We start from the raw sequence: 12803 nt of genomic DNA, 5'->3' as shown, positions 1-12803 counted from the left end.
ACTGCGTCACTCTTTGTGGCGTTGATACATTCATGTGACTCACAGTTCATACTTTGTTTGGTGGGCTGTCATAAATTCATGGGAGGTGTCCATTGTTATTCTGTGGTTTACATGTTGTAATGTTCTATAACATTACTTATTCATGTATCACTATGTCCTGAGTAATCTTCAAGTTTTTACTTATTGTTTATCTTATTATTTATACTGTATTCCTGTAACGTAGTGTTGTCATTTTTGTTATTTTTTAACATTCCTATATAAGCGGGAGGCTTGGCTAGCCATTAATCCAGGTTCATACCATCATTTTGTCTTAAAATATCCTGCTCTAAGTCAAGAATAGGGCAGTTGTTATCATAAAGTCCGCTTCTATCCATGTTTGCGTTTGTTGTTGTTACAGTTTAGTGTTTCTGTTGATCCGATTTTTTCCTTTAATAGTTGCTGTGTTTCCCTCCGGTTTTAGTTTGTAACTCGGATTCGCTTAATCGACTTATGACAGTTGAAGAGTGGTATACTACTGTTGCTTTTATTGAGAAAACTATGAAGAGAGATTATAACTGATATCAAGTGAAAGGCAGTTAAATGCATTTGTCTCTGTTTTTTATTTGTTTCATTCTTCATAACAATAAAAAAAAAAAAAGGTTTAGATGGTTGCAGTTCAAAAGATCAATAACATAGCAAACATATCAACATGAATATATAACGCGAGCGCATCTGCATTCATAACACAACAGGATCATAGATTTTTTGTTTAAATACGATGTGCTCTGTTGGTATGCTGCTATAACTCTTTCATTTAAAGTACCGGTATATCATATATTTTTTTTTACAACTTAACCTTCCTTTTTTTCAGTTAAAACTTAAAATTCAGAGTGGTAGGTATGCAGAAAAATTCAGTAATGCAGTTAAAAGTTTCCAAGCTTCACAGAGAACTGCTGCACGAAAGGAAAGAGCCAGTATAGCAAGAGCAAGAGCACATTCATCATCATTTAAGGTCTCAATACAGGTCAGTAATCGTTTACTCGTTTAAATTGTTTAACATTGTGGCAGGTTGGTTTTTTCATAACTTACTATACCGTATGAACTTTGATCATTGTTTGAAGCCATACGGTGAGTTCTAGCTGCATACAATAACGTCATTTTGGTCTCTGATGGACGGTTGCCTCATTGGCAATGATAACACATCGGCCTTTTTTTTATTGAAAGATCTTAAGTAGCGATCTATTACAATGTGATATCTAAATACAAATATGTAGCGTACTGTATGCTTTTTATACGCCCGTCAAAATTTTGACGGGACGTATTATGGTATACTGATGTCTGTCCGTCCGTCCGTCTGTCTGTCCGTCCGTCTGTCTGTCTGTCTGTCCGTCTATCTGTCCGGCGTAAACATGTCGCACCGTAACTTGAGAACGACTTATCCAAATTTCATGAAACTTAACATAGTTGTTTCTTATGATGGCCAAATGATCTGTATACTTTTTGGTGAAAATATTTGAGTTACGGCACCTTGTAACTAAAACAGGGGTGTGTTTTTTTTCACATGTCGCACCGTATCTCAAAAACGATTCTTGATTATGGCTTCAAACTTTAAACACTTCTTAGTTATATCAATAATAATATCTGTATACTTTTTGGTGATGATTCAAAATTTTATTTTTGAGTTATTGAGTATTTTGTAAAAAAGTGGGAGGGTTTTTTTACATGTCGCACCATATCTCAAAAACGATTTATGATTATTGCTTAAAACTTTACACATGTCTTTGTTATATTAATCTAAAGATCTGTATACTTTTTGGTGATGATTCAAAATTTCATTTTTGAGTTATTGAGTTTTTTGTAAAAAAGGGGGAGGTTTTTTTTTTACATGTTGTGCCGTATCTCAAACACAATTGATGATTTTTGCTTAAAACTTTACACACTTCTTTGTTATATTAATCTAAAGATCTGTATACTTTTTGGTGATGATTCAAAACTTTATTTTGGAGTTATTGAGTATTTTGTTAAACAGGGGAGTTTTTTTTTACATGTCGCGCCGTATCTCAAAAATAATTTATGATTATTGCTTAAAACTTTACACACTTCTTTGTTATATTAATCTAAAGATCTGTATACTTTTTGGTTTTGATTCAAAATTTTATTTTAGTGATATTTAGTTTTTTGTAAAAAAACAAAACAGGGTTGGAGGTTTCACATGTCCCGCCGAGTCTAAAAAACAATATATGGTTATTGCTTAAAAATTTCTCAAAAACTATTTATGATTATTGCATAAAACTTCCACACAAGACGTCGGGCGTATCATGCGCTCATGGCGCAGCTGTTTATTTTCTTATATCAGGCAAGTTCATAATTAGGAAAACCTTTACTTAGAATTTTGTTATTAACATCCGATAATGTCAGGTATTAATAAACAGGATTTTTCCTAAATCCTTTGTTGTAGTGCTATTTTAAATCGTTGTCGATAATCTTTCACCTCCTTATAAATTAAATACAGTGCATCATCTTTTTACCGGAACTAGACATTTCACAAAATATTTTTTTTATTGTTTGACGACGGCTTTATGTGAGAATGTGAATAATTTGAATTCAGAAAAAAAGTTTTTTTATCTCTTTAATTCCAGTCTCCCTTTGAAGATGTACCTAAAGATAAAGTCCCGTCTATTAAACGACAGAAGTAAGTCGTTTAATCGTGTTTTTTTAACTCGTGTTAACAGTTATAAAAATGATCATGGAAATAAAAGAGGGACGAGATACCAGAGGGACAATCAACCTCATAAATCGAAAAAAAAAAATGACAACGCCATGGCTAAAAATGAAAAAAGACAAACACTCAAACAATAGTATACATGACACAACATATAAAACTAAAGAATAAGCAACACGAACCCCACCAAAAACTAGTAAGTATACCATATTTTTAAATTAGCGCTATAGTGAAGATTTTGTTGAAATCAAACAGAAAAGGTCACGTTGTATTGAAAAACAATGCATATACTAGTATATCATATGTAGATCATTTTTCGAAGCAGACAGTTACAGGTATGCTTTTGATTTTCTACTCAGGCTATCAAAGATGGAAAAAAATGTTGATTTGGAAACTATTCTGGAAAGAGAGAATGCAATAAAAGAATTAGAGGTTAGTTTAACTTAATATGAGATAAATCCTTACTATTTGATATCATTAATAACTATGACGTTACGCACGATATTGCGTCCCAATTGGTAACGTCAAAATTTAACGTTTTACGTCGGTAATCGAGTATACTTTGTTCGTTTTGTTTGTAATCATTTTTGATCGATATGGATACTGCAAAGTCTTGAATATGTATGAAATATTTCCTACTGGTAGTTACGCAAGCAAAAATAAACAATACAAAATAGGTATTTGGTTGATAATATAATGCCTATAGTATATTATATAATGCGTTGGTCACCCGTTTAAATTTAAGAAGAGAGGGAAGGGAGGAAGCAATTCATGTTGCTTAAATAACATAGTTTTTGTGTTTTGTGCTTTTATCTTTTATCTTTTTTTTTTTGGGGGGGGGGGGAATGGGTGTGATGATAAGTGAAAGGATTTTAATGAAAAAGACTTCTATTGTTTACAACGGAGTAATCAAATCAAGTAAGAGAATGATTGCGTGAAAAAATAATTATATTCATCTGATATGTTTACAAGCTTTGTATAATATCGAGGTTTAACTCCTCAGGTACAACAACAATTTTACTGTCTCCTTCAATTTCAGCACAAATGAACCGTATTGCAGATGAATAGCAAATCGCAGTTCTACGCTTCACAAGTTTGAAAATAAACGGTTGATCTTTTATCCTCTCGTAATATAGTCCTTTCACAACTTTAGAATCTTGGTTAAATGAACAACCCCAGTAATCTGAAATAAAAAAAATTATAATGTGTGGTATTTTTGACACTTTTAAGAGATACTACTCATAATCGACATCGTCGGCCAAAACCGCAATTATCGTGTCCTTTTCAACAATGTCTTCAATTGTATTATCATTTGAATTGCATTGGACTTCATTTATTTCGGAATTGGAGTTATCATTTTGGATCATTTTCACTCTTTTCGAATCTCCTATAAATGGTGTTTTATCACACTCGTTGATGGCTCCATTTAAACAATTATCACAGCAATAGCACGATAAATGTCGGACAAGAAGATCTGTAGAATGATTTGTTGCTATGATTTGGTGTATCTTGCGATTTTGATCCACGAGTTTAAAGTTTATATTTTGGAAGCGAGGAATCTCAGGAATGTATTTAAATAGGCGTTTTTTATATATTCCACTCTGTGGAATCTGGAGATTTTTCTGTGCAAAATCATAAAGATCACGCGCCGTCTGAATTTTTGTTTTACCCCGGAGCACGGCGTAGTCCGCTTGATTCTTTAGAAAACCACCGGCAGCATCGTGTGGACCTTTGCAATGCGAGGTTTCAAAATAGTTTCTTATCAAAACATCGTATCCTAGATCGGACCTATGTGTACACACATCGCCCATACAGTTTCGGCTCTTGTACTGGGCACTGCAACCGTCGGTAAATTCATGCATTATCTTAATTTCAGCAGAAATGGATTTCAAATATTTTGAAATGAGGGTTTGGACATATCTAGTATAGTGACGGTCATGATCTAAGTCTGGACTAATGACAAAAAATTGTTCACTTACAATTACTGGTGAATCTAGTGTACTGTCGATTCCGTCAAGAATAGCATGTCTGTTTAAAATTGTTACGTGGATGCTTACCTCTGTTCTCTGAAAGTAAGCTGACTGGATTTTAGTACGTTCGGAACAGCGGAAGTTCTCAGAGTAATCATGTATGCAAATTGCATGATTATTTGGGAGGTTTTGGACAATGTTTCTATATTGTTCACTTTGCCAGTTAGCTCTATTTTGATGAGCCGGAAAAGTTTCAAGTAGCGATTTAAATTGGTTAAACATTTCGCTAGGTTTTGCTTTTTTACTAACTAACATAAGTTTTGTTCTTGTTTTTCTGCCTTTTATGTTTATTTCAGTGTATTCAAATTTTCCCACTTAATGTCAGGAGCATTTTTAGAAGTATCTAGTTCATTGTCGTAGAAGGACAGTTTTTCGACTCCACATTCCTCGCAAGACCGATTTAAACACTTTGCGTCCGGTGCAGTCTTATTGCATAAAGTATCAGCACATATGTCATTTAAATGTTCAAAAACTGGTAAATTCTCTTGGGTCAAGTCTATATTACTTGCATTCAAATTTTTTCGAAATTCCATACATTTATTGAAAAGAATTGGTACCTCTATATGCTGCCGACAACAACATTTATTGCGATGTTTTTCTTTGACTGGCATCACGAAAAACGGCTTTTAACTTTCAAACAAACGTTGTGATATTTTAAAATCTGGGTATTTTGCTTTAAACTCAAAAAATACTTCAGTTTTTTTTTCTTTTTCGAGCAGGTGAATTTGATGTGAAACATATTCACGTTGCCCTATCCGTGAGCGTTTCACGTCTGTCTTGCTGGGACTAGTGCGCGAAACCATAGGAGATATCCAGAAATCATAATCCTTTTTCTTTGTTATATCGGGAGTAATGTCAGATCTGGTTTTTCTCTTTGTGAATTCGTAACAAGATGTTTCTGATCTTAAAACAGAAGTGCGAATTCTTTTACCGCCAGAAAGATGCCGTAGGTGCAATCCCAACTTACGCGCTGCTTTGCTTTTTTCTCCTTTTGAAAGTTTTTCCCCGCTGACCGAAGCCGATATTACATGCATAGCATTACGTGCATCATAATTTCTTTTCTGTTTTGTTTCATGTATAAATCCCTTCATGTTTTCTAAGACCTTTTCAGAGAGAGATGGACTCTGTCGTTTTAAAGATTATTTTGCTGTTGGTGACTCACACATATAGTGTTTGAGTATAGCTTGCTTTTTACTTGGAGATGCTGGTAGAGCGTCCTTAAGCCTTTTAAGTGCCCTGCATTTGGCCATCTTATTTTTAAATATTGCATTTGGAATATCATCATTTTGATTATTTTGTTGTCTTACGTTTTGTGTTTTGTCTCGTGACCGACGTTTGTATTGATTCTGTTTTTCTTTCTGTTCTTTCATTTTCTGTCTTTGATTTCTTTTATATAAAGCGCTTTTGGAAACCTCACTTTTCGGACTTCTGATTCGGCTTGTGTTGTATTTTTCTTTATATTTATTGTAACTTTTATTTTTCTGCTCTTTTCTTTTTAGTTTCTTCATCTCTTTACAATACTTAATTCTCTCTGTCTCGGACATGAAATTCTTCTGTTCTGCAATTAATATTTTACCTATTTATTGACAAATTACCATATGTTTTTTTTTTCATTTTAGATAATTATTCATTTTCTATTTGATTATAACTACTATTATATATTGCAGTTCTTATCGTGGTTTCTATGATTCTATCTATTTTCGAAATTTGTAATTTGGTTATTTTGTTTTGTCCTCTGATCTTAAAACATGAAATCGAACCGTACTTGTTATTTAAAAACAATGAAATATCATTCATATATCATATGATAATACGAACTTCTTTCAATTTCGATGGCCTAGGAGGGTGATTGGCCTAATGAGTTCATATAAAGTGATAAAAAGCCTGGCGATTTTAAGATACGCTCGTGGCGAGATTTGTTCGACTCCGATCCTAATCGACAGTTATTGCAAATATTTTTAACTTAAGGTCTTTTCGATCTGATATGTCCCCAAGTATGGAGTATCCCGGCTTTCAAGTGTTATGGTTTGAGCGTTCCTAAAGATGGTCAATCTAGAAAAGAGCTTCAGACACACTTTTAAAATGCTGCCACCTACCAGAGTCAGGGATATGACAGTTGTTATTATTCGTTTGATGTGTTTGAGCTTTTGATTTTTGCCATTTGATTAGGGACTTGAATTTTTATAGGGGTTCAGGATTTTTTGTGATTTTTATTTTTTTGATGAGAACTCTTAGATAAAATTAAAAGATGAACCACAAAAAAAACAAATATCATTGAGATAGTTAAGATAATTGAAGTTCGAAATTTTCGGAAAACACATGAATGATTCTAACATTTCTTCTCTGTATTGTACAAATACATTTATCACCTTATTAATTCCAGTATGACATCACAGAAATAAAGGAGATCTTCAAGGAGCTTGGTGCGATGGTACATGAACAAGGGGAAGTTATAAGTAAGTTTTAGATTTGCATTCAATAATACAAATCTGATGGAAAACTATTGTTTATCAACTGTTCAGTCAATTAATTAATTGTTTTCTGTAATGCTGTTTATTAACGGTTCAGGTTTGTGTCACACAAAGAACCGTAACCGAACGTTTGTATTTAATAAAGCATTTTAAAATAAATCTTTTTTCAAATTTTCTTAAGAAAAGTTTTTTAAAGGTGTTATTTTTTATATTTAAATAATCTTCACTACAGATACGATAGATGACAATGTATTCACAGCAGTTATACATATACAAGAAGCTAAACAAGACCTAGCACGAGCTGTGTCCATTCAGGTAATGTCCTGTACCAAGTCAGGAATATGGCCATTGTTATTTTATAGTTCGTTTCTGTGTGTTTTAACGTTGTGTTTCCGTTGTGTCGTTTGTTTTCTCTTAATTTTGAGTGTGAATTCACATTACTATAAGACGTGTCACGTTTATCCCAAATTCATGTATTTTGATGTTATATTTGTTATTCTCATAGGATTTTGTCTGTCTAATGCTTAGTCCGTTTCTGTGTGTGTTACATTTTAATGTTGTGTCGTTGTTCTCCTCTTATATTAATTGCGTTTCCCTCAGTTTTAGTTTGTTACCCCGATTTTGTTTTTTTGTCCATGGATTCATGAGTTTTGAACAGCGGTATACTACTGTTGCCTTTATTTATACGGGTGTGCTATGAATTAATTCAGTGATACAAATACTTAGTAATAGGGTTTATAATCAATTCCTATTTAATTCACTTCGGTACAATAAACCTAATTGAAATAACCATATATCTAAAAATAAAATACTAAAAAGATTTCAACAAATGTAAGATTTATTTCCTCCAGCACATCATAACATGCTTTAAGTTTAAGTTATTTCGTATTTTAAAAATGCTCTGAATATGATTAACAAAGTTAAGTTCAAAATCTTTGTTATAAACTCTTAGATATCATTCAGCAAGATTGTCTTATCACTATTTACTACACTCAGCCGTTAGCATAGGCATTATAGTCCCTTTGCACTGCCGTCACATTAGCATATAATGCAATATTTTTATTTCCCAATAAAAATAAGATTTCAAACTCTTTCAAGCAAAGTTGACTATTAATCTCAAATTTTCAAAATGAGCACACGAATCACTAAAGAAAGTTTCGTATAAAGTAAGGATACCGGATTTGGCTGAATTACTTAATAAACAATGGTTCACATACCGAACATCTTTCATTCGTTGTATACATTTTCAAACCCATCTTCCTTGATTTCCCACAATTTCAGGTTCATACTAATAGATTTTGAGTAACGCCACACAGAAAACAAACCTACAATCTCGTTTAGTCTAGATAGTTTTCTTTCGAAATAATTCTGTTTTCGTTTGATTTTTTTAGGAATGTTTATACTGTATGTCACGTTATAAGTCGTTTTCCTTTCTAAGATTTTTTTGTTGCTCATTTAATAAATTCTTTTATCTATTTCAGAAAAAAGTGAGAAGTAAAAAATGCCTATGTCTGGTTGTTCTGATTGTTGGAGTAGTGATTATTATTGCAATACTATTACCGGTACTTTATCTATAAACAATTGATAAGGTAGGCTTGTAACACCTTCCACTTACGTACTTCTATCTATTAACAATTGATAAGGTAGGCTTGTAACACCTTCCACTTACGTACTTCTATCTATAAACAATTGTGATAAGTTAGGCTTGCAACACCTTCCACTTACGTACTTCTATCTATAAACAATTGATAAGGTAGGCTTGTAGCACCTTCCACTTACGTACTTCTATCTATTAACAATTGATAAGGTAGGCTTGTAACACCTTCCACTTACGTACTTCTATCTATAAACAATTGATAAGGTAGGCTTGTAACACCTTCCACTTACGTACTTCTATCTATAAACAATTGATAAGGTAGGCTTGTAACACCTTCCACTTACGTACTTCTATCTATAAACAATTGATAAGGTAGGCTTGTAACACCTTCCACTTACGTACTTCTGTCTATAAACAATTGATAAGGTAGGCTTGCCAACACCTTCCACTTACGTACTTCTATCTATAAACAATTGATAAGGTAGGCTTGTAACACCTTCCACTTACGTACTTCTATCTATAAACAATTGATAAGGTAGGCTTGCAACACCTTCCACTTACGTTCTTCTATCTATAAACAATTGATGAGGTAGGCTTGCAACACCTTCCACTTACGTTCTTCTATCTATAAACAATTGATAAGGTAGGCTTGCAACACTATTACCAGTACTTCCATCTATAAACAATTGATAAGGTAGGCTTGTAACACTTTCCACTTACTATAATTCTTCTATCTATAAACAATTGATAAGGTAGGCTTGCGACACCTTTCACTTGCGTACTTCTATCTATAAACAATAAATAAGGTAGGATTGTAACACCTTCCATTTACGTACTTCTATCTATAAACAATTGATAAGGTAGGCTTGCAACACCTTCCCCTTACGTACTTCTATCTATAAACAATTGATAAGGTAGGCTTGCAACACTATTACCAGTACTTCTATCTATAAACAATTGATAAGGTAGGCTTGAAACACCTTCCACTTACGTACTTCTATCTATAAAAGAGGGACGGAAGATACCAAAGGGATAGTCAAACTCATAAATCTAAAACGAACTGACAACGCCATGGCTAAAAATGAAAAAGACAAACAGAAAAACAATAGTACACATGACACAACATAGAAAACTAAAGAATAAACAACACGAACCCCTAAAACAACTAGGGGTGATCTCAGGTGCTCCGGACGGGTAAGCAGATCCTGCTCCACATGTGGCACACGTCGTGTTGCTTATGTGATTACAAATCCGGTAAATAGTCTAATTCGGTAGGTCACATTCATGAAAGGGAAGGGGATTGTAGTTACGACGTAAGGAACATATCCGATATCATTTGTGAAATGGTTATTCCATAACGGTCAACCAACTCATGATGGCGTCCGTAACATTTACGAAGGGATGATTTCAACTTCACCATTTGGAACTCTTGGTTTAATAGCTTCCTTGTAAGCAGCAATCCTCTATCAAGAAAATCTTGATAGGAAATGCAAGCACGGGAATATCGTATCAATTGGGAGATATATACCCCGTATGCAGGTGCTGCTGGAATGTTGCTACTTAGAAATGGAAAGTTCACAATTGGAAAGCTGAAATCATCTCTTTTGTCGTAAAGTTTTGTTTTCAACCGACCCTCATTGTCAATTTCTAGATGTAAGTCAAGATATGAAGCCGACTTAATAAATCAACGGTACCAATTTTGTTGCACCAGATGCGCATTTCGACAAAACATGTCTCTTCAGTGATGCTCGTGGCCAAACTATTTGAAATCCAAAGCTTATATAAAAGATGAAGAGCTATAATCCTAAAGGTCCAACAAGTATAGTCAAATTCGTGCAAGGAATCAGAGCTTTGAATGAGGGAGATACATTGCTTAATTTATAATAATTTCTAATGTTTTGTAACAGCAAATTTAAATAACACAAAAAATCCGTATTATCATGCCAGTACCGAAGTACTGGCTACTGGGCTGGTGATACCCTCGGGGACTTATAGTCCACCAGCAGAGGCATCGACCCAGTGGTAGTAATAAAATCAACGGTACCAATTTTGTTGCACCAGATGCGCATTTCGACAAAACATGTCTCTTCAGTGATGCTCGTGGCCAAAATATTTGAAATCCAAAGCTTATATAAAAGATGAAGAGCTACAATCCTAAAGGTCCAAAAAGTAAAGTCAAATTCGTGCAAGGAATCAGAGCTTTGCATGAGGGAGATTCATTCCTTAATTTATAATAATTTCTAATGTTTTGTAACAGCAATTTTAAATAACACAAAAAATCGTATTATCATGTATCTGTATCTGTAGTATCCTTTACCTATAAACAATTGTGATAAGGTAGGCTTGCAACACCTTCCACTTACGCACTTCTATCTATAAACAATTGATAAGGTAGGCTTGTAACACCTTCCACTTACGTACTTCTATCTATAAACAATTGACAAGGTAGGCTTGCAACACCTTCCACTTACTATCAACAAGAAGTTATTGTAACAGGATGCTGTTACGAAGTCTCCCAAACAAAGCTCCCATAATTCTCCATTCATATGGTCCCATATTCATTTTATTTGCTTTATTGTCCCATACAAGAATATACATGTTTTAGGGGTGGGGATCTTGACCGTTTACAATTTATCGAACTTAAGGGGGTGGGGTGACCCCCATGGAATTCACCTATATTTCATTCGATTTGTTTTGTTGTCCCATCAAAGAATATATATGGTTTAGGGGTGGGGATCTTGACCATTTACAATTTATCAAACATGAGGGCTGGGGTGACCCCCATGGACTTTACCTACATTTCATTTGATTTGTTTATTGCCCCATACAAGAATATATATGGTTTAAGGTTGGGAATCTCAACCATTTAAAAGTTTTTCAAACATGAGGGGGTGGGGTGACCCCAATGGACACTCCCTATATTTCATTTGATGTGTGTTATTGTTCCATACAAGAATATATATGGTTTAGGGGTGGGGATCTTGACCGTTTACAAGTTTTCAAACAAGGGGGTGGGGATCTTGACCGTTTACAAGTTTTCAAACAAGAGGGGATGCGGTGCCCCCCCCCTCCCCGGGACTTCCATATTATTTGATTTGATTTATTGTCCAATACAAGAATATATATGGTTTAGGGGTGGGGATCTGGACCGTTTATAAGATAATAGCACTTTCCTTAAGTGAACGGGGTGGGGTGACCCCCAGGGACTTATCTTTTATTTCATTTGATTTGTTTTATTGTCCCAAACAAGAATATATATGGTTTAGGGGAGGGGATCTCGACCGTTTACAAGATAATAGCTTATTTTCAAATTGAAGGGGGTGGGGTGACTCCCCAGGGACTGACCCTTTATTTCATGTGATTCTTTTTATTGTTCTCGGATCATTTCTGAAGACTGCATGTGTATATCACTTACAGTTTTCAAGTTATATTCATTCGAAATTATAGAAAATAAAATCCCATAGGGTTCTATAGTAAACCCCTCCTTTCTTTAAGCCCCCCAAAATACCTCTTAATAGACCCCAATGAACAAACGAAAGATTAATGGCTACCCTAGACATATTAGTCTAACATTTTATAAAACCCTAAGTAAATCTGACAAGCGGTTTTGGAGAAACGCTGCGGACAAGTTCATTTTTAAAGTGGCGGAAGAAAAAGAAGAAGCAAAAGAAGAAGAAGAAGAAGAAGAAGAAAAATAACAAGAACTGAGCAAAAACAATAAGTCTCCAAACTTTGTTTGGGAGACTTAAATTTTGAGAAAACAGATTTTTATTGCCATATTAGTAGATCAAGGATTTAAAAAGACAGGATGCATTATTCATATCGTTTATAATTGATTTTTTCAATTCCACAATGCATTACACCAGGGTTTCCTCCCTTTTGAAAGACACGTCAAACTCAGACTTTATTACTTTTGACAACATTATGAACACGTCAAGCCTAACATTAAAATGATAGGTTAATCAAAGATGCTTATTTAAGAAATGGACTCCAAATTCAAATAA

At 34.0% G+C, this 12803-nt stretch overlaps 1 protein-coding gene across 9 annotated transcripts in view; it reads left to right on the top strand.

The window, feature by feature from the left end:
* Positions 1 to 12803, top strand: part of LOC134697297 (syntaxin-7-like) — a 57662-nt gene that overhangs the window by 44103 nt on the left and 756 nt on the right. Inside the window, exons 5-11 of one of the 9 annotated variants that reach the window (XM_063559531.1) lie at positions 851 to 1003; positions 2619 to 2671; positions 3061 to 3133; positions 7115 to 7187; positions 7435 to 7517; positions 8684 to 8770; positions 11223 to 11244. In XM_063559531.1, the coding sequence (XP_063415601.1) occupies positions 851 to 1003; positions 2619 to 2671; positions 3061 to 3133; positions 7115 to 7187; positions 7435 to 7517; positions 8684 to 8770; positions 11223 to 11240 (540 nt within the window). In that variant the 3' untranslated portion in view covers positions 11241 to 11244. Of the gene's footprint in view, positions 1 to 850; positions 1004 to 2618; positions 2672 to 3060; positions 3134 to 7114; positions 7188 to 7434; positions 7518 to 8683; positions 8792 to 9735; positions 9765 to 11222; positions 11245 to 12803 lie in introns of all 9 variants that reach the window. The other 8 variants (XM_063559522.1, XM_063559546.1, XM_063559489.1 and 5 more) reach the window with 8 other exon arrangements.

Source organism: Mytilus trossulus, chromosome 1, assembly GCF_036588685.1.
Source record: "Mytilus trossulus isolate FHL-02 chromosome 1, PNRI_Mtr1.1.1.hap1, whole genome shotgun sequence".
Classification (NCBI taxonomy): Eukaryota; Metazoa; Mollusca; class Bivalvia; order Mytilida; family Mytilidae; genus Mytilus; species Mytilus trossulus.
The sequence above is the reverse complement of the archived record's forward strand: the minus strand, read 5'-3'. Positions and strand labels throughout refer to the sequence as shown.